This window comes from Apus apus, chromosome 22, assembly GCF_020740795.1.
Source record: "Apus apus isolate bApuApu2 chromosome 22, bApuApu2.pri.cur, whole genome shotgun sequence".
NCBI classification, from domain to species: domain Eukaryota; kingdom Metazoa; phylum Chordata; class Aves; order Apodiformes; family Apodidae; genus Apus; species Apus apus.
The window spans coordinates 6,355,254-6,375,456 of NC_067303.1; the positions used below are offsets into that span (position 1 = coordinate 6,355,254).

At 54.4% G+C, this 20,203-nt stretch overlaps 1 protein-coding gene across 1 annotated transcript in view; it reads left to right on the forward strand.

The window, feature by feature from the left end:
- Positions 1-19,622, forward strand: part of DSCAML1 (DS cell adhesion molecule like 1) — a 91,014-nt gene extending 71,392 nt beyond the window's left edge. Inside the window, exons 12-33 of the mRNA XM_051638402.1 lie at positions 1,851-2,050; positions 2,626-2,722; positions 2,836-2,964; positions 3,347-3,514; positions 3,603-3,673; positions 4,580-4,820; positions 5,792-5,938; positions 6,011-6,166; positions 6,890-7,029; positions 8,340-8,493; positions 8,570-8,687; positions 8,769-8,932; positions 9,047-9,145; positions 10,474-10,662; positions 10,747-11,034; positions 11,112-11,267; positions 11,641-11,671; positions 11,960-12,078; positions 12,482-12,634; positions 12,867-13,061; positions 13,210-13,521; positions 18,751-19,622. Of these exons, the coding sequence (XP_051494362.1) occupies positions 1,851-2,050; positions 2,626-2,722; positions 2,836-2,964; positions 3,347-3,514; positions 3,603-3,673; positions 4,580-4,820; positions 5,792-5,938; positions 6,011-6,166; positions 6,890-7,029; positions 8,340-8,493; positions 8,570-8,687; positions 8,769-8,932; positions 9,047-9,145; positions 10,474-10,662; positions 10,747-11,034; positions 11,112-11,267; positions 11,641-11,671; positions 11,960-12,078; positions 12,482-12,634; positions 12,867-13,061; positions 13,210-13,521; positions 18,751-19,196 (3,773 nt within the window). The 3' untranslated portion in view covers positions 19,197-19,622. The remainder of the gene's footprint in view (positions 1-1,850; positions 2,051-2,625; positions 2,723-2,835; positions 2,965-3,346; positions 3,515-3,602; positions 3,674-4,579; positions 4,821-5,791; positions 5,939-6,010; positions 6,167-6,889; positions 7,030-8,339; positions 8,494-8,569; positions 8,688-8,768; positions 8,933-9,046; positions 9,146-10,473; positions 10,663-10,746; positions 11,035-11,111; positions 11,268-11,640; positions 11,672-11,959; positions 12,079-12,481; positions 12,635-12,866; positions 13,062-13,209; positions 13,522-18,750) is intronic.
- Positions 19,623-20,203: the final 581 nt, after the last annotated feature.

Sequence of the window (20,203 nt, forward strand, 5' to 3'; positions counted from 1 at the left end):
TGTTCCACTGGGTGGAAACCAGTGTCAGTGATGTCCTTGCAGCAGGGACAGGACGTGGGCCAGCCAAGAGCATCCCCAGCAGCCCTCAGAGGATCCTGCAGCCAGTCCTGGGTGATGCAGTCCCTCCATAGAGCCACTCCAGGGCAGATGTTGGGTACTGGTGTGCAAGAGGTGCTGCCCCAGCACCCTGCTCCATGCTGCCTGTGTGGTTCATTGGGGTTTTCTTCTGGTGTGTTTTGCTGTTTCCCTGCTCTGGGCTGTGCGCTGCTCTCCTGGGACTCTGGCAATTGAGAGAAGCTGATATGTTTACATCCAAGGAGCGGCTTTTAATCAAACATCGATAAGTGCATTTCAGGGCAGCAGAGCCTGAAACGAAGCTCCTCTCCTGGGGCTGCTGCTCACTGGGAAGGGGATGATGGGTCTGTGGCCACTGCAGCCCTGCGGGGCTGTCCTGCCCTGTCTACCCCTCCAGCCACCACACACCCTCTACCTGCACCCACCCAAATGGCAGGGTGGCCTCTAGATGGCCTGGTGGCAGGAGCTGGGGACAGCAGGCAGGAGCCTGACCAAGTCCCACCATGGTGCTGAGAGCTGACCTGGATGCAGGTGCCCTTGTGTGGTGCTGTGCACACTCGGAGGCAGAGCGGTGGTTGGCTGTGGGCAGAGGTGTCATGGATGGGAGCCAGGAGAAGACTTGCTCTGTTTCTTGTAGCTCTTGGTGTCCCACGCCCTGGACCACAGGTCCAGTGGTGATGCACTGCAGGGCTGAGCACCCCTGTTCTTTACCATCCCCATGCTGGGCAGGGTTGCCATGGGATGTCAGGCTGGGCTCTGCTCCATCCTGGCTGCGTGGGCACCTGCCCTGCACCCCGCAAACACCGGCAGCTCAGGAGGAAAGGTTTCCTTAGCTGTTAATTGAATTACATTGCCACAGAAAGCCGAGAAGTCGTAGCTCATTAGAGCCTCTTGTGTCCCATTAGAACAGTGTGTGTTGCCTTTGCGGATTGCCATTATCATATATTACTGTGGGACTCAGCAACGCTGTTTGTTTATGCATTACATTTTTTTCTGCTTACCCAGGCTGCCCTCAACCCCCAGCCCCTGGCTCCACTGCAGTGTTTGCTGCATGGTGGAGCCCACCTGTTTGCCCACAAAGTCCCAGCTTGGCTGCCAACAGCCCAGCTCCCCTGCTAACAGCAAGCCATCACACCGGCCCTTCTCCATGGCATGCTGGAGGGTCCTGGGCACCCAGATGGCTCTTGGCCTGTGCTGGGACCATGAGCCCTCACTGGGGACATGCCATGCTGTCCCAACGGCCATCCCTGTCCCAGGGTGTGCCCACGCTGGGTGCTGCAGCCCTGTCAGGGTTATCCTGGTTTGCCTATTGAGGTGGTTATGGGGGGGGGGGAAATTATCTCTGGCATCTGCAAGGCAAAGGCGGCCTTGCTGATGTGGAATCGCATTCTATATTCTGCCCAGGTTTATACGAGTGAATTATGCAAATCTGTGATGGAAAACATTCTTCCTCTCATCCTCGGGAGTGTAAAACCTTAGTCAATAATTCATACCCGCACGTCTCAGACTGGAGGCTTTCTCTTCATTATAGTGTGCGCTTGGTTATTTGTCTTTCACGTTTTATTGTCTACCCCGGTGTAATGCTATGCATTATAAAATTTATCTGCTTCATTATTTTATGATCCTGAGCTGTATAATGCAGTGAAATGGTTCCGCTTTGGGCTGTGTGGCCCCTCAGTGAGACCCACACCTGCCACCCCTGCGCGGGGATCTGTGGGCTGTGCCGGGCAGGTGGCACTGTGCTGTACCCCTGGTGACCCCCTGTCTCCCCACAGTCCCAGCCATGATCACCTCCCACCCCAACACCACCATCGCCATCAAGGGGCAGAGCAAGGAGCTGAACTGCACGGCCCGGGGCGAGCGGCCCATCATCATCCGCTGGGAGAAGGGCGACACCGTCATCGACCCCGACCGCAACATGCGCTACGCCATCGCCACCAAGGACAACGGCGATGAGGTCATCTCCACCCTCAAGGTGAGGGACGTGGGTCTTGCACCTGCCCAGGCTGCTGGGTGTTTTGTTGCAGTGACTGAGCGTGGGGCAGGTGACACGGGGTTGCCCAGCGAGGGTGGTGATGGTCCCAGACGGTCCCAGGCTTGTAAAACTGCCCCCAAAGGGGAGGGATGTTAGAAAACCCTCTGAAGGGATGGAATCATGCTGAGGTGCAGCCAGGCAAAGCCCCTGGCCAGTGCCTGGACTTTTACAGCCAGCGTAAGAATTAGCACTGCCCTGGACCCTGCAAGGAGCTGGCCTTCCAGTTTTAATTACAGCAACTATAAGAAAACAGCCACTGTCTGCTTGCTGCGCTGAGCCCCTGGCTTTTGCACTGACCCTCAGCGGCCACGCAACTCTCTCTGTGAAGGTGTTTTGAAGCACTAGGGGTGTCTCAAAGAACAGCTGTTCAGCGCAGATGTGTGGCTGGGGGTTGGGGTCCAGAGGGTGACCTGCTGGTGTGGGTGTGGACAGCAATGCCAGGGGAAGGCAGGGGTGTGGTGCTCAAGACCCCTCACTCCCAAGTGGCTCCTCTTCTCTCCCTGAAACCTTTATAGCTGAAACCGGCCGATCGCGGGGACTCGGTCTTCTTCTCCTGTCATGCCATCAACTCCTACGGCGAGGACAGAGGCTTGATCCAGCTCACTGTCCAAGGTACTTGTTCCCCCACTCACCAGCCCGGGGGTGCAGAGCCTCACCTCGAGGGTCCCCCAGCTCCCAGGGGACTTCTCTCCCTGCCATCCCTAACCTGCCCGCGTGTTCCTCAGAGCCCCCTGACCCACCGGAGCTGGAGATCCGTGAGGTGAAAGCCCGGAGCATGAACTTGCGGTGGACACAGCGGTTTGATGGCAACAGCATCATCACTGGCTTTGATATCGAGTACAAGAACAAGTCAGGTAGGTGCTGGACGACCCCTGCAGCCCCCACGGGGGACAGGGGCTGCGCCAGGGCTGGGCTACGTGGGCAGGCACGGAGCTGCCTCCAAGGGAATATTCTGCATCCCAATTCCTTTGATGAAGAAAGGAGAAAGCAGCATTAATGAAATATGTTAATTTCTGCTGGATGGGAGCATTTGAAAGGGAATATTAAAGGAGACAATATTTGTGAAAACCCAGCCTGCACAACAGCGAGGAGGGGGAAGCAGCACCTCTCTGCAGGGTCAGGGACAAAAGCCAGGGGTGCCTGGGGACTTTTCCTGCCTGTGTGTGGCCTTTGGCACTGCAGAGCCAGGGAGGGGATTTGGGTGCTGACCCTCCTCTCGCTCCACGCCTCTTCCAGACTCCTGGGATTTTAAGCAGTCTACGCGCAACATCTCGCCGACCATCAACCAGGCAAACATCGTGGACCTGCACCCAGCCTCGGTGTACAGCATCCGCATGTACTCCTTCAACAAGATCGGGCGCAGCGAGCCCAGCAAGGAGCTCACTGTCAGCACGGAGGAAGCAGGTGCCGCTCCCGGCGCGCGGCGCGGGCGCAGGGCCCGGCGGGCAGGGGCGGCCGCCGCCAACGCTCCTTGACATCTGTTTCTCCGCAGCTCCTGATGGGCCCCCCATGGATGTCACCTTGCAGCCGATGACATCCCAGAGCATCCAGGTCACCTGGAAGGTGAGCAGGGCTGGGGTGGTGCCCGGGTTTTCCTTAGCCACAGGGGCTTGGCCAAAAGCCTCTGCAGCAGCAGCTTGTCCTGGGACGCAGGGTTTTCTCAGCGGTCCAAGGGCCAGGAAGACTTTCCTGGGCAAAATGGAAAGCTGAAAGCTGGGCCTGCAGCATCACACAGGGTCCTTGTTAATCATGTTTTATAACAAGCTCATTATCTTGTAGGATGTCTGTGGGGGGCCACAGGAGAGAGAGGATAAATATGTAAAAACAGAGATGCTGGGTTGCAAAGTGTTTGAGCAAAGATCGATAAAACTTAGAACCAAATTTATTTTTCCAAAGGTGCATAATGAAAAAATAAAATTGATTATAAAGTTAGGACTTTGGAATGAACTGGTAAGTCAATAAATTTAGGGTTCCAGCTTCTCTCCCCTCCCTTTAAGCGCTGAAGAACAGATTAATGGAAAATAAGATTCATTTGAAAGATAAGTCACTTTGTTTTAAGAGTATTTCAGTAAGATGGATCACCCTGACTTTGTAACATAAATTTGCAATCAACCCTATTGATTTGTTAATGCTTCAGAGAAATATTGTTAGGATTGATCTCAACCCAGCCCTGCACATTTTTAAGGCTGTCAGATGTGGGGTTTTTCCCGCCTTCCATTGAGCTGCTCCAGTCAGGAATGGCACTGGGCAGGCATGTCCTGCTGCCTAGCCAGTGCTTTCCTCTCTGGCGGCGTCCGTGGACCTGCTGGACCTTTTTTATCACTGTTCTGAATCTCAGGGAGTGCACCCAAGCACTGCTGTGGAGAAGCTGAAAAGCATTGGGAAGAGCTGCTGGGGAGAGGTGGGACATGCTTGCTGGGCAGTGTAGCCCTGCCTGACACCCTCTGTCTTGCACCCCTCCTTCCTCAGGCCCCCAAGAAGGAGCTGCAAAACGGGGTGATCCGTGGCTACCAGATTGGGTACCGGGAGAACAGCCCGGGCAGCAATGGGCAGTACAGCATCGTGGAGATGAAGGCCACGGGGGACAGCGAGGTCTACACACTGGACAACCTGAAGAAGTTTGCCCAGTACGGGGTGGTGGTGCAGGCGTTCAACCGCGCGGGGACGGGGCCGTCGTCCAGCGAGATCAACGCCACCACGCTGGAGGATGGTAAGACCAGCCTCAGCCCAGTAGGTTTCTTGTTCCCCGCTGCCAGGTCACACCTGGGGGTCTCCCAGCAGGTCCCAGGCAGTTGCTGCCCCCTAGCAGCGTTGGGCATTCAGCTGTGAGCACACACATGCTGCCAGCATCCCACCAGAGGAGCTGTGAGCACGAGGAGCCTGGGACAGCCCCTGTGCTGGGTTTCTGGCACAACTGGAAGGATGTCAAGGTGGATTTAGACGTTGTCCATGTGCCAGGGAGGTTTCCATCCGGGAGAGATCACTGGTGGCCCCCTCAGTCTTGTTAAAAACAATGAGAACAAAGTTTTGCAGTGCGTTTACTCAGCAGTGTTTCATACTTAATTAAGGCTCTCGTTAGCCTGTCAAACCATGATCATTTCCTGGCTGCATTAGCACTCCTCCTGGGGTATTCAAGGGCCCCTGTTTTAGCAATAGTGTCTTTTCCATAATTATATTACCTTCATTTTGTTCAAACGGACTATCTCTATTAGTTTATTATACTCTGTCCCTAATTACATAGTGCTTATATTTTTGCACCTAAGTAATATGAAACAATAATCATTTTCAAAGAGGATTGTTATGGTGATGTATTATCATTTAAATGCTCATAAAAATTAGAGTTACCTCTTACGGGGCAATGGGATCTAATTGCCTCACATCCAGCCAGCTCTCCCACTCTCCCCTTGCTGGGAAGTGTGGTGTGTCCTGGTGGCCTCCCTGTCCCCAGGATCTAGGGGATTGCACCCGCCTCAGTGCTCCAGGAGGAGCAAAATTGTGTGTGGGAGGCAGATGGCTGCATTTGCCTGGCCCTGGTGCCCCACATGCCAGGCAGGGCCAGCTCTGGGGCTCGAGGAGCAGGGGAGAGGAGCAGCTGAGGTGGCTGACCTGTGGGACATGGCTCCTTCAGCCTGGCATCTGCATCCTCCTGCTGATTGTCCTCCCCACCCATCCCCTCCTCAGTTCCCAGCCAGCCCCCTGAGAACGTGCGGGCCATCTCCATCACCTCGGACGTGGCTGTGATCTCCTGGTCGGAGCCCCCGCGCAGCACCCTCAACGGGGTGCTGAAGGGATACCGGGTCATCTTCTGGTCCCTCTACATGGATGGAGGTGAGTGCTGGTGGAGAGGGGTGACAAGGGGCCCCAGCCTGGTGGCAGCTGACAGGCCCTGTCTCCCTGCAGAGTGGGGGGAGATGCAGAACATCACAACCACGCGGGAGCGAGTGGAGCTGCGGGGCATGGAGAAGTTCACCAACTACAGCGTGCAGGTGCTGGCCTACACCCAGGCTGGGGACGGCGTCCGCAGCAGCGTGCTCTACATCCAGACCAAGGAGGACAGTAAGTGGTGGTGGCCAGGGGAGTGGGTGTGTGCAGGTGTGCTCTTCTCATAGCCTGGCTGATAAACAACCATGATGCCTGTTCATTAGAAGTAGGAAGATGGAGCATTGAGAAGGAGCCATTAGCAATGGATAAAGAAAGAGCCAGCCCTGCCTGCTCGGGTTTGCTGCCACCACGGAGGGTCACAGTGGTACCATAGCTGGGTGCCAGGAGCACTTGCTGGCTGTGTTTCTGCAGTGGCAAGGAAAAGGCTGGAGTGGAGGAAACCCCCCGGGTACAGCCACGGGCAGGGCATTTCCCCCTGGCTTATTTCTTTTTCTTAAGTGCAGATATTTAAATATTTAGACCCCTGCCTGCCCTACTTTAATGCCATCAATGCAGTTCCCTGGTCCCTGGGCTGGCCCTGCTGCTCGCCTGGGAGCACCAGATGCTGGGGAGGCAGCTGGCAGGGAAAGGCTGAGCCAAGGCTGAGCCACTCATGGATTAAGGAGACACCATTAAAAGCCAATCATGGTTTCTAAACCAGAGCCTGGGCTGCAATTAACCCTCCTGCCTCCAGCTCGGCAGGGGTTTGGAACCACCCGTGGGCAGTGGGGTGACCTCTAGCCTGCAGACCTGTCCCCACTTGTGCCTGCCCGATACCAGCATGGAAAGGCCGTTGTGTGCTGGGATGCCAGCCCTGCTAGGACCGGTGCTGGCTCTGCCACATTCTCCTACCTTCAGTTCCAGGTCCCCCAGCTGGCATCAAGGCCGTCCCGTCCTCCGCCAGCAGCGTGGTGGTGTCCTGGCTGCCGCCGGCCAAGCCCAACGGCATCATTCGGAAGTACACCATCTTCTGCTCCAGCCCTGGCTCGGGGCAGCCGGTACGGGGTGGGGATGGGGTGAGCCTGGGGAATCAGCAGGGTGTCCTGGGGGAATGCCCAGCTGGCCGAGCAGGAGCAGCAGGGAGGGTTGATGGCAGGTGCCAATGGCAGCAAAGGTCCCTTGGGCCAAGTCCTTGCAGTGCAGAGGTGCAAGGACCCTTGGCATCAGGGCATGGTCCCATCACCTCTCTGTTCCCTCCCTCGGGCATCTGCCCTGCTCAGCACTAGCTCCAGAAGGGGAAAGATGCCAGCAGGGGACTGAAAATAAAACAGAAATCAAACCTGGCCCCATCCCTTCTTCATGAGGGAGAGGTTGATGGGAGGTCTGCAGACTGGTGCTTATCAAAAGCTCCTTCTCAAACTCATTTCACTATCTGAGCCTCTGGTTTCCAGGGCAACATAATCTTTTCATCAAAGCAACTGGTAAAACCGCTGGGATCCGATATTGTTTTCTTGGCATCTTGTCAAAACTGTCATTTGGGTAAAAAAAAAAATAATAAAAAAAGATGTATACTATACAATATTCATATAGGTGCCTGCTTGTGGGGTGCATTTACATCTGCGGGCCCCAGAAGGGCACGTTGGCAGGCGGTGAAGGTGCAGATACCTGTGCCTGGATGCACATAAATGCCAGTCCTGAGCTCTGGGCCCCGTGGGGCAGCAGGAACAGCCCTGCCCGTGCCGCGAGCTTGGGGTTCGGCAGCTTCGGCCCCGATGCTGTGGAGGAGTGACATGGGAGCTGCACCCACACGGGGCTTGGGGGATCCCAGAGGGATTTTGGCAGCTCTGCCAGGGCTTGCCTCCGCTCCCGGCCCCCGCTGCAGCTCGGCGGGTGGGCAGGGAAGCGTCCTTTCCCGGGAACACACCATGCCATTGCAGCCATCTGTTCCTCGGGCTCCGGCCGGGCTCCCTGGAGAAATCACGACACCAGCCGGTTCCTGCCGGCAGTGAGGAAGGCCAGGCAGGGCTGAACGGCTGCCGGGGAGCAAACCCACAGCACCTCAGGGCTGTGGGGCCTTGGAGAGCGAAGGCAGCTCCCCAGGGATCGCTCCTGGTGGGGAGCTGGGTCTGGGACAGGGACCCGTGGCCCTCCTTTGCTAGTTGCTGGGGATGGGAGCGAGGATGGATGGACGGAGCGAGGACATGAGGGATGCCCTGGATTTGGGATATGGGGATGCTGGTGGGGATGTCCAGGTGCTGCTCTGGCCTCTGTTTTGCCTGGTTTCTCTGCTCCCCAGGGTGCCCAAGCTGAGGGTGATGGAGTGGGGGGTCTCACAAGGCTGTACCTTCTCTCATCTCCCTCTCTGCAGGCCCCCAGTGAGTACGAGACCAGCCCTGACCAGCTGTTCTACCGCATCGCCCACCTGAACCGCGGGCAGCAGTACATGCTGTGGGTGGCAGCCGTGACCTCCGCCGGCCGCGGCAACATCAGCGAGAAAGTCACCATCGAGCCTGCTGGGAAAGGTACTGCGGGGGCTGCGGCTTTTGGGGGGGTTCGTGCACGGGGGCTGCTCACCAGGCTGACCTTCTTGCCCCCAAGCCCCTGCCAAGATCATCTCCTTCGGAGGCACCGTCACCACCCCATGGATGAAGGACGTGAGGCTGCCGTGCAACTCGGTCGGGGAGCCGGTCCCTGCCATCAAGTGGACTAAGGACAGGTACTGGGGGGCTGCCAGCTGTGCCAGGGGGACAGTGCTGGCTGTGTCACCCTGGGCTGATGCCTTCTCCTCTTCCGGCAGCGAGGACTCTGCCATCCCGGTGACAGTGGACGGCCACCGCCTGATCCAGGCCAACGGCACGCTGGTGCTGCGCTCGGTGAAAGCCGAGGACTCGGGCTACTACACCTGCACTGCCACCAACACCTGGGGCTTTGACACCATCATCATCAACCTGCTGGTGCAAGGTGAGGGGGGCTGCGGGCCCACCCCTGTGCCAGGGAGCAGGGGACACGCGTGGACATGCTCCAGTGGGGCCTTTCCTGTGCCCGGTGCTCACAGGCTTGTTCCCTCCTCCCCAGTGCCCCCAGACCAGCCCCGCCTGACTGTCTCCAAGACCTCAGCATCATCCATCACGCTGGCCTGGATTCCTGGGGACAACGGGGGCAGCTCCATCCGAGGTACAGCTGCTGCCAGCAACAGGGCTGGCCCCAGCACCACAGCACGTGGTTTCAGGCACACCCCTGCACACTGCACATGTACTTCTGTCTCTGTGCCTCGGTTTCCCCCTCTAAGAAATGTCTCAGAAACACATCAGAATACAGTTGGTGCTTCTGAGCTTGTAGGAGGGCTGCCAGCCCTAACGAGGGGGCTTCTAAGGTGCTTTGGACAAGACACAGTGATTGAAGTAACTAACGAAGGGCATTAATTGCTCAGGTACTGGTAGCCAGGGCAGCCAGTGGCTGCTCTGTGTCTCCCAGCCTTGCAGCAACCACGAACACAACATGGCAGGATTTGTCCCTGTCCCTGGCAGGCTGGGGCTCCAAGAGGGCTCCAGGAGCATCCCTGCTTTCCAGAGCCTCCTTTCTGCTCTGATTCACCTCATGAATTATACGTTGAAACAGCTGCACAAGGAGGGGGGAGCGGGGAGCGAGGAAGGAGACCTCGCTTACAATTAATTAAAAGCATGAAAGTAATTACAAGCAAATCTCCCCAGCCAGCAGCCTTTCACTCCAGCGGACTCTGTTGATAAATTTGGTTATAATTGGATTAGAAATATTAAAAACATGCTGCATGTACAAAATAAATAAATAACCGGTGGCAGGCACTGGGCTGCCAGCACTGTGGGCTGCGCAGGGGTGCCAGGACTGGCCTGGCATGGCCAGGAAGGTGTGTGCCTGTGGGCAGAACCTTGCCACCCCAAGAAGGTCCAGCTATCCCCATCCTCTGGCTGTAGGGAAGCCTTGGCACTGGGTAGGTGCAAATTGGCAAAATGACCTGAAAAAATAGCCAAATCCAGGAACGCACCTCAGAAGTTTGGGATTGTGTATCACCAAAAAGGTGAGGGCAGCAGTGATGTGCTGCCCTGGCAGCACCCGTGTCCTCGGTGGTGTGTCCCTCACCCAAAGCCCCACGTGTGCCTCTCCCATGGAAACCCCAGCAAGCCATCAGCAGCATTTTGTTGATGGCAGAACAGCAGGTTTGTTCACCCAGGACACCGTGTGCTTCCTCGTACTCTTAATCACGGGAGAGGAGGTGGTGTGCAATGACAGAAGCAGCTTCCCAAGGGAGCGGGTTAATTCTGCCTCTCCTGTTACAGCCTGGCACCAATCCATCACATGTGGCACTTCCCTGCGGAGCCGGGCGATGGAGCCGAGCGATGGGGCCGCGCTGCAGGCACTGGCAGGGCAGCAGAGGGGGGACACGGGGCGTCCTCGGGCGCAGCGTGTGACGGTCGCCCCCTCCCCTGTCCTGCCCCGTGGTGACTGTCCCACCCTCGCTCCCACAGGCTTTGTGCTCCAGTACTCTGTGGACAACAGCGAGGAGTGGAAGGACGTGTTCATCAGCTCCTCCGAGCGCTCCTTCAAGCTGGAGAGCCTCAAGTGTGGCACCTGGTACAAGGTGAAGCTGGCGGCCAAGAACAGCGTGGGGGCCGGTCGCATCAGCGAGATCATCGAGGCCAAGACCCACGGCAGAGGTGAGCCTGCCCCCCGGGGCCGCGCTGGGGGACACAGCCACCCCCTCCCCGCAGCAGCCCTCCTGACGGCTCCTCCTCCCGCAGAGCCCTCCTTCAGCAAGGACCAGCACCTCTTCACCCACATCAACTCCACGCACGCCAGGCTGAACCTGCAGGGCTGGAGCAGCGGGGGCTGCCCCATCACCGCCATCGTCCTGGAGTACCGGCCCAAGGGCAACTGGGTCTGGCAGAGCCTGCGCACCAACAGCTCCAGCGAGGTCTTCCTGACGGAGCTGCGCGAGGCCACGTGGTACGAGCTGCGCATGAAGGCCTGTAACAGCGCCGGCTGCGGCAACGAGACCGCCCAGTTCGCCACGCTGGACTATGATGGCAGTGAGTTGTGGGGGGGAACACAGGGCAGGGGGGCTCCGGGGAGCGCCCACCGCCCACCCGCCCGCGCTCTGCCCTAGGCACCATCCCCCCGATCAAGTCCGCCCAAGGGGAGGGGGACGATGTGAAGAAGCTCTTCACCATCGCCTGCCCTGTCATCCTGGCCACGCTGGGGGTGGCCCTGCTCTTCATCATCCGCAAGAAGAGGAAGGAGAAGAGGCTGAAGAGGCTTCGAGGTGAGATGGGACCCAGAGACACCATGCACAGGGCCAGACCGCAGAGCTGGGCTTTCCTGCAGCAGCTTGTTATCATGGAGTCATGGAATGGTTTGGGTTGGAAGGGACCTTCAAGATCATCTAGATCCAACCCCCTGCATGTGCAGGGACACCTCCCACCAGACCAGGTTGCTCCAAGCCCCATCCAACCTGCCCTTCAACACTGCCAGGGATGGGGCAGCCACAGCTTCCCTGGGCAGCCTGGGCCAGGGTCTCCCCACCCTCATAGTGAAGAATTTCTTCCTAATGTCTAACCTAAATCTACCCTCTTCCACTTATGCTTTAAACAGCTGTTAAAAAAACCTCCTCCTTGTTTTTTATGTCTCTTGTACAGATGCCAAGAGTTTGGCTGAAATGCTGATCAGGTGGGTCTCTCAGGTGGCAGGGGATGGGAAGTCAGGGAACGCTGGGTGGTTGGATGTGCTTTAAAGCCCGACTTTGACCATGGCTCCAGTTTGGTCCTCCTTGGGCTCAGAGCAGGGAAGTTTCTATTGGTTTATCTGCAGCTCAGCAGCCTGGTGCTCTCAGGTGCTGCTAGAGGGGTGAGGCAGGTGGGTCCCAGCACCCATGCTGGAGCCTGCTGGGGCAGAGCTGGAGAGCTGAGCTCAGGTAACCTGGTAACATCCGGGTCTGTGTCCCCTCTAACCTCGCAGCAAGAACAACCGCAGCTTCGACACGCCAGTGAAGGGTCCCCCGCAGGGCCCGCGCCTGCACATCGACATCCCTCGGGTACAGCTCCTCATCGAGGACAAGGAGGGCATCAAGCAACTGGGTAAGCACCACCCTCTCCTCTGATGGCGGGCCCTTGGCCACTTGGACCAGCATTCCAGTTGGTGCTAGAAGCCATTGGTGTCCCTGGTGTCCCCTCCCTTCCCTTTGGTGGAGCAGGGCACAGGGACGTGCCTCTGGGTCCTGTTCCTCTTGTGTTGCTGCTGGCAGCACCACAGCAATCTCCTTGGCCAGGCTCCGCCTCAGTGGGGGCTACTGTGGCACCACTGCCTTGGCTGGAGAACTGCTGGGCAAGTGTACCCTCCTGCCACACCTCAGAGTGCTGGGGGAGTTCCCTGCAGCAGGGAAGCCAAGGGTTCCATGGGTGTGCTGAGCAGGGACTAGCAGACACCTATAGTGATCTCCTGGCTAGAGGAACAGGTCTGAGCTCCAGCTTCTTCCTGCAGGGGATGACAAAGCCACCATGCCGGTGACAGACACAGAGTTCAGCCAGGCAGTGAACCCCCAGAGCTTCTGCACAGGCGTCTCGCTGCACCACCCTGCTCTCATCCAGAACACAGGGCCCCTCATCGACATGTCGGACATCCGCCCCGGCACCAGTGAGTGGCACCTGTGGGGCTGGGGTGGGTTTGCTGGGGGCACCGAGGCCGTTCCCCACCCGTTGCCTTGCAGAGGGGTGCTCGGGTGCAGGCCCTGTCCCCCAGCACTGGCCGTGCCTACGAGGAGGTGCTAGTAAGGCAGGAGGAGCTGGGAACACTGCATGGAGAGGGGACAATGTCCTGGCAGTCTCAGGGAGTGACCTGGCATGACTCTGTCACCTTTGTGCCTTAGACCCTGTGTCAAGGAAGAGCGTGAAGTCTGCGCACAGTACCCGCAACCGGTACTCCAGCCAGTGGACACTCACCAAGTGCCAGGCATCCACGCCAGCACGGACCCTGACCTCAGACTGGAGGACAGTGGGTTCCCAGCATGGCATCACAGTCACCGAGAGTGACAGCTACAGTGCCAGCCTCTCCCAGGACACCGGTACGGAGCGCGGTGGCAGGCAGGGGTTCGGTGTGGGTGACCCCAAATTGGGAGTCTTGGGGGACTGCAGGAGAATTTGCTGTTAGTCAATGGGATTTTTGCAGCCAGAGAACATTCCCAGGTTGGTGACATGTCCTCTCCTCCCCAGACAAGGGGCGGAACAGCATGGTGTCAACAGAGAGCGCCTCGTCTACCTATGAGGAGCTGGCGCGCGCCTACGAGCACGCGAAGCTGGAGGAGCAGCTGCAGCACGCCAAGTTCGAGATCACCGAGTGCTTCATCTCTGACAGCTCCTCAGACCAGATGACCACAGGCACCACCGACAACGCCGACAGCATGACCTCCATGAGCACCCCTTCAGAGCCTGGCATCTGTCGCTTCACAGCCTCCCCACCCAAACCCCAGGATAGTGAGCGGGGCAAGAGTGTGGCCGTGCCCATCCCGCACCGGGCCAGCAAAAGTATGTGCCCTCAGGCTTTGTCTGGGCTTGTCGCCTGCCTGCTGCATGTGCTGTGTTATCTGGAGAAAAATAAAAAAATAGAGGTACTGAAAGAGACAATTGCTGTGAAGGGTGGGAGAGGGGGTGGGAAAAGCAGCTCTCCCACCCTCCACAGTAGTGATCTTCCAGTACCAGCTGCTGTGCTTGTGTGTGTTCATTTGATAGGTTCCCCCCGATTTCTCTGCTTCTCTACACCTTGCTTTGCACCTTTGCGCTTCTGCTCTCCTCATGTTTCTTTTCTCCTCTAATTGCCTTTTCTTTCTATTTCTTCCATTATCTCTTCATTTCTCCTTCGCTATTACCATTTCTCTTCCCTTCTACCTCTTCCCTGTTTCTCCCATTTCTCTTCCTTACTAATTCCTCCTGTGTCTCTTCCCTTCTTTTCCTCCCACTTCCCTTGTCACTTCCGTAGTCCTTTCCTGTTCTTCCGATTTCTCTTCTTCTTCCTATCTCTTCCCTTCTCCATTCCTGTTTTTCAAATTTCTCTTTATTTCTACCTTTCTTCATCTTCCCATGTCTCTTCCCTCATCTTCTCATGTCTTTAGTTTCTACATCTTCCTGTTTTTATATTTCTCTTCCCTTCTTATCAACCTCTCTTCCTCTGTCTTTCTGCTTCCCCTTCTTTCTATTTCTTTTTTTCCATTAAATTCTATTAGAATCTAAAAGAATTCAAACCTAGAGAATCTATTAATATGTATTCAAATACATTAATTTCTATCAGAATCTGGCAGAATCTATTAACATCTATTCAGTTCTGTTAGAATCTGGCACAATTTATTCAAATATATTCATACATTTACATCTCTTTGAATATATTCAAGTCCAATAAAATTTGGTAGTCTGGCAAGAATCTGTTGACATGTAGTCAAGCACATGCAATTATAGAGTGGTACCTGGCACAACCTGATACAATCTGGATAAATATGGCAAAACACGGCAGAATCTGGCAAAATACATCCAAGTCTTGAAAAATTTGATTCAAAGATGGCACAGCCGGGAAGAAACAGCCACACTCTGCTCACATGTACTGCTGTATTCAAATATGTTAATGTATTCCAATGTGATAATGTATTCAAGAGCAGAAGGATCTGGCACACTCTACTGACAAGTATTCAAGTACGCGCAGTCGTATTAGAATCAGGCACCACCTGAATCAATCTGGATAAATAAATCTGGCACAGTCTGGCAAAACCCGGCAAATCCAGCAAAAATCTCTTGGCATCTTGCCAAGTTTAATCGAGAGCCAGAAGCTGGTGCACACACACATCCATAACCAGGGTGAAGCCAGCGCAAACACACCAACTAGAGCCTAATATTACAATATATTCAAATATATGCATTTGTGTTCAAATATATTTGAATTGAACACAGTGGCAGAACTTACTGACAGATAATCAAGAATACACAGCCATATCCTGGCACAAAGGGACGCAAAGTGGATAAATAAATGAGGAACAATGCAGCAAAATCTTCATGTAAAATGTAATTCATGGCTGGCACAGGCGTGCAGAATATGGCAGAAAGTGGCAAAATGTCTTCACGTGCACTAACATGGCAAAGCTGCCATTACATTCAGATGCATATGCATACATGTAGATTATTTCTGCCTGATTATGTCTGAGTGTGGGTACAAGCTTCTGTCATTCAAACTAAAGAAAGTTTTTACTTTATCATGGCACACTGCCAAGATTTTGCCGGATTTGCTGAACTTTGCCGCGCTGTGCCGAAATTTGCCAGATTGTGCCGGATTTTTTTACCCAGATTTTCTGGTTTTGGGAGGTGCCAGATTCAGTCTGGTTATGCAAGAGTGTGGCAGATTTGCCATCACCTTGGCACCATGCCAAGATTTTGCCGGATTTGCCGGATTTGCCGAACTTTGCCGCGCTGTGCCGCGCTGTGCCGAATTTTGCCAGATTGTGCCGGATTTTTTTACCCAGATTTTCTGGTTTTGGGAGGTGCCAGATTCAGGCTGGTTATGCAATGGTGTGGCAGATTTTCCTTCACCTTGGCACCATGCCAAGATTTTGCCGGATTTGCCGAACTTTGCCGCGCTGTGCCGCGCTGTGCCGAATTTTGCCGGATTTTTTTACCCAGATTTTCTGGTTTTGGGAGGTGCCAGATTCAGTCTGGTTATGCAATGGTGTGGCAGATTTTCCTTCACCTTGGCACCATGCCAAGATTTTGCCGGATTTGCCGAACTTTGCCGCGCTGTGCCGCGCTGTGCCGCGCTGTGCCGAATTTTGCCGAATTTTTTTACCCAGATTTTCTGGTTTTGGGAGGTGCCAGATTCAGTCTGGTTATGCAAGAGTGTGGCAGATTTGCCATCACCTTGGCACCATGCCAAGATTTTGCCGGATTTGCCGAACTTTGCCGCGCTCTGCCGCGCTGTGCCGAATTTTGCCGAATTTTGCCGGATTTTTTTACCCAGATTTTCTGGTTTTGGGAGGTGCCAGATTCAGTCTGGTTATGCAAGAGTGTGGCAGATTTGCCATCACCTTGGCACCATGCCAAGATTTTGCCGGATTTGCCGGATTTGCCGCGCTGTGCCGCGCTGTGCCGCATTTTGCCAGATTGTGCCGGATTTTTTTACCCAGATTTTCTGGTTTTGGGAGGTGCCAGATTCAGTCTGGTTATGCAAGGGTGTGGCAGATTTTCCTTCACCTTGGCACCATGCCAAGATTTTGCCGGATTTGCCGAACTTTGCCGCGCTCTGCCGCGCTGTGCCGCGCTGTGCCGAATTTTGCCAGATTGTGCCGGATTTTTTTACCCAGATTTTCTGGTTTTGGGAGGTGCCAGATTCAGGCTAGTTATGCAAGAGTGTGGCAGATTTGCCATCACCTTGGCACCATGCCAAGATTTTGCCGGATTTGCCGGATTTGCCGCGCTCTGCCGCGCTCTGCCGCGCTGTGCCGAATTTTGCCGAATTTTGCCGGATTTTTTTACCCAGATTTTCTGGTTTTGGGAGGTGCCAGATTCAGGCTGGTTATGCAAGAGTGTGGCAGATTTGCCATCACCTTGGCACCATGCCAAGATTTTGCCGGATTTGCCGGATTTGCCGAACTTTGCCGCGCTGTGCCGCGCTGTGCCGAATTTTGCCGGATTTTTTTACCCAGATTTTCTGGTTTTGGGAGGTGCCAGATTCAGGCTGGTTATGCAAGGGTGTGGCAGATTTGCCATCACCTTAGCACCATGCCAAGATTTTGCCGGATTTGCCGAACTTTGCCGCGCTCTGCCGCGCTGTGCCGAATTTTGCCGAATTTTGCCGGATTTTTTTACCCAGATTTTCTGGTTTTGGGAGGTGCCAGATTCAGTCTGGTTATGCAAGAGTGTGGCAGATTTGCCATCACCTTGGCACCATGCCAAGATTTTGCCGGATTTGCCGGATTTGCCGCGCTGTGCCGCGCTGTGCCGAATTTTGCCAGATTGTGCCGGATTTTTTTACCCAGATTTTCTGGTTTTGGGAGGTGCCAGATTCAGTCTGGTTATGCAAGGGTGTGGCAGATTTTCCTTCACCTTGGCACCATGCCAAGATTTTGCCGGATTTGCCGAACTTTGCCGCGCTCTGCCGCGCTGTGCCGCGCTGTGCCGCATTTTGCCGAATTTTTTTACCCAGATTTTCTGGTTTTGGGAGGTGCCAGATTCAGGCTGGTTATGCAAGAGTGTGGCAGATTTGCCATCACCTTGGCACCATGCCAAGATTTTGCCGGATTTGCCGGATTTGCCGAACTTTGCCGCGCTGTGCCGCGCTGTGCCGAATTTTGCCGGATTTTTTTACCCAGATTTTCTGGTTTTGGGAGGTGCCAGATTCAGGCTGGTTATGCAAGGGTGTGGCAGATTTGCCATCACCTTGGCACCATGCCAAGATTTTGCCGGATTTGCCGAACTTTGCCGCGCTCTGCCGCGCTGTGCCGAATTTTGCCGGATTTTTTTACCCAGATTTTCTGGTTTTGGGAGGTGCCAGATTCAGTCTGGTTATGCAAGAGTGTGGCAGATTTGCCATCACCTTGGCACCATGCCAAGATTTTGCCGGATTTGCCGGATTTGCCGCGCTGTGCCGAATTTTGCCAGATTGTGCCGGATTTTTTTACCCAGATTTTCTGGTTTTGGGAGGTGCCAGATTCAGTCTGGTTATGCAATGGTGTGGCAGATTTTCCTTCACCTTGGCACCATGCCAAGATTTTGCCGAACTTTGCCGCGCTCTGCCGCGCTCTGCCGCGCTGTGCCGAATTTTGCCGGATTGTGCCGGATTTTTTTACCCAGATTTTCTGGTTTTGGGAGGTGCCAGATTCAGTCTGGTTATGCAAGGGTGTGGCAGATTTGCCATCACCTTGGCACCATGCCAAGATTTTGCCGGATTTGCCGAATTTTGCCGGATTTTTTTTTACCCAGATTTTCTGGTTTTGGGAGGTGCCAGATTCAGTCTGGTTATGCAATGGTGTGGCAGTTTTGCCTTCACCTTGGCACCATGCCAAAAGTCTTTGCCAGTTTTGCCATATATTTTCAGTATTTATGCTCACTCTTTGAGTGAGATGATGCCAGATCCTGATAGGCTTGTTTATGCTTGAATATGTTAAATCATTTCTACAGATCCTCCATTATTTAAATATATTTGAATGTCATTTGAATATATTTAAATATATGAAGTACTTGAATATATCAATATTTAATAGATTGAGCTGGAGCTTGTGATAGTTTTTAATGTCTATTGTAAGATCTGAGCTATTGTGCTGGCTTTGTCCAGATTGAGTCAGCTGGTGTCAGATCCTACCAGAACTGAGTACGATTTTTAATGCAATGTCAAGCATTCAACTCTATCTGGATAAATAAATAGGGCAAAATCTGGCACACCTCAGCACTGTATATTCTGATCTAGTCAGGTCTGTCATAATCTATTGGAATGTATTAGAACATATGCAATTCTATTAGAATCTCTTACAGTCTGGGATGATCTAGTCCAGCTCACAGGCTCTAACAGGATCTATTGCACTGGATGTCACCGTTCAACCCCTCTAGCAGAAAGTCATCCCACCAGCACCGGTCTTGGAGAGTACCTTTATTATTGCGTATCATCACACTTGATATCAAACACTCAATGCTTGAGGCTGACCTGCCCCAGATGCGATTGCATTACGTATTTTTGTGTCACGTGCCGTATTTTAACATCTCGCCCACCTCCGCTTCCCCTCACAGGTGACTACTGCAACCTCCCGCTCTACGTCAAGTCCGAGGCCTTCTTCCGCAAGGCGGACGCGCACGAGGCTTGCCCGGTGGTGCCGCCGCGCGAGGCCTCCATCCGCAACCTGGCCCGCGCCTACCACGCCGGCGCCCGGCACCTGACGCTGGAGCCCGGCACCAAGCCCCTGGGGCTGCCTCCTCCGGCCTCCACCGCAACCACCTTACCTCAGAGGACTCTTCCCATGCCCGGCCCCACCGGCGCCGCCGCAGCGCCCGCCGCCAGCGCCGCCCCGGCCAACCCCGCTGCCGCTGAGCCCCCCACCGCCAGCGAGGCGCGGGTGCCCCCGCAATCCAAAGTGGGGGGCTCCAGGGACTCACTCCTAGAAATGAGCACATCGGGTGTGGGCCGGTCTCAAAAACAGGGCGCCGGGGCCTACTCCAAGTCCTACACGCTGGTGTAGGGCGGCAGCAGAGCCCGCCCGCCACGGACGCCGCTCATTTCCCCCCCTGCCATTTTTATTTAATTAACAAACTTGTACATAATGGACTCTTTTGTATAAATGAAGCTATTTTCTTCTTCTCCGAACAGAAAAAGAAACCAGGGCACAAAGAATTTGATGTTACAGATTTAAAAATATAATATATATGTAAACATATATATATATTTCACATCATTTTGGAAGGGGCACAAGGAAAGACTCAGCGACTTGTTTTGTTTTTTTCTCCCTGATCTTGTTGGTGGTTTTGAAAAGGAATCCAAGACATTGCATGCTGTTTTACTGTTCTGAAAACAACAGGAGTTGCTTCAATTTGCAAATGCTTATGTGTTAATACCTTTTTCTATGAAAAAAAACCCAGCGCTGTGTGCAATAAAGGTTATGTTTATACAGGGGTGTTGTTAAGCAAGCTGGGCAGCAGCTCCTGCAGACCCTCATGGGAGGATGGGGAGGGACAGCCTGGGACAGCCCCAGTCCATCCCAGAGTCCACCACCTGCTGCAGCAGACCCCAGGACACACAGGGCTAGCAACCCGGGGCCAGGTGTCTTCCTTACCTGTGCTCCTGCCCCACAGAGACAAAAATATCCAAGGCTGTTATTGACATCTAAATAGTTAGTTACTCATACTTGAATTTCACCTTCCAGAGGAGGTTCTGGTAGCATTTGAGGTCTAAGTAACTAACCACACTTTTATTTCATTATTATTGCCTGTAATTTCTAAGGTAACATTTTCATCATGTCATCCATGCTTGCTACCCACTGGCTCCATCTATTCATTCCTAGATTTAGGTGTTTTTTGTAAATGCACAACCCAAACAATATGCAAATGCAGGTTTCTAGTGACACTAGCTGCCATTTCCATGTCTAGCTTGCAGTTCCCTTACCTGCTTGCCTTGTCACACTGCTCAGCTGATCCTCCATTGCCATCTGGTTGTAACTCTTAAACCCAGCAGAGCTGAAAGTGCCTTGGC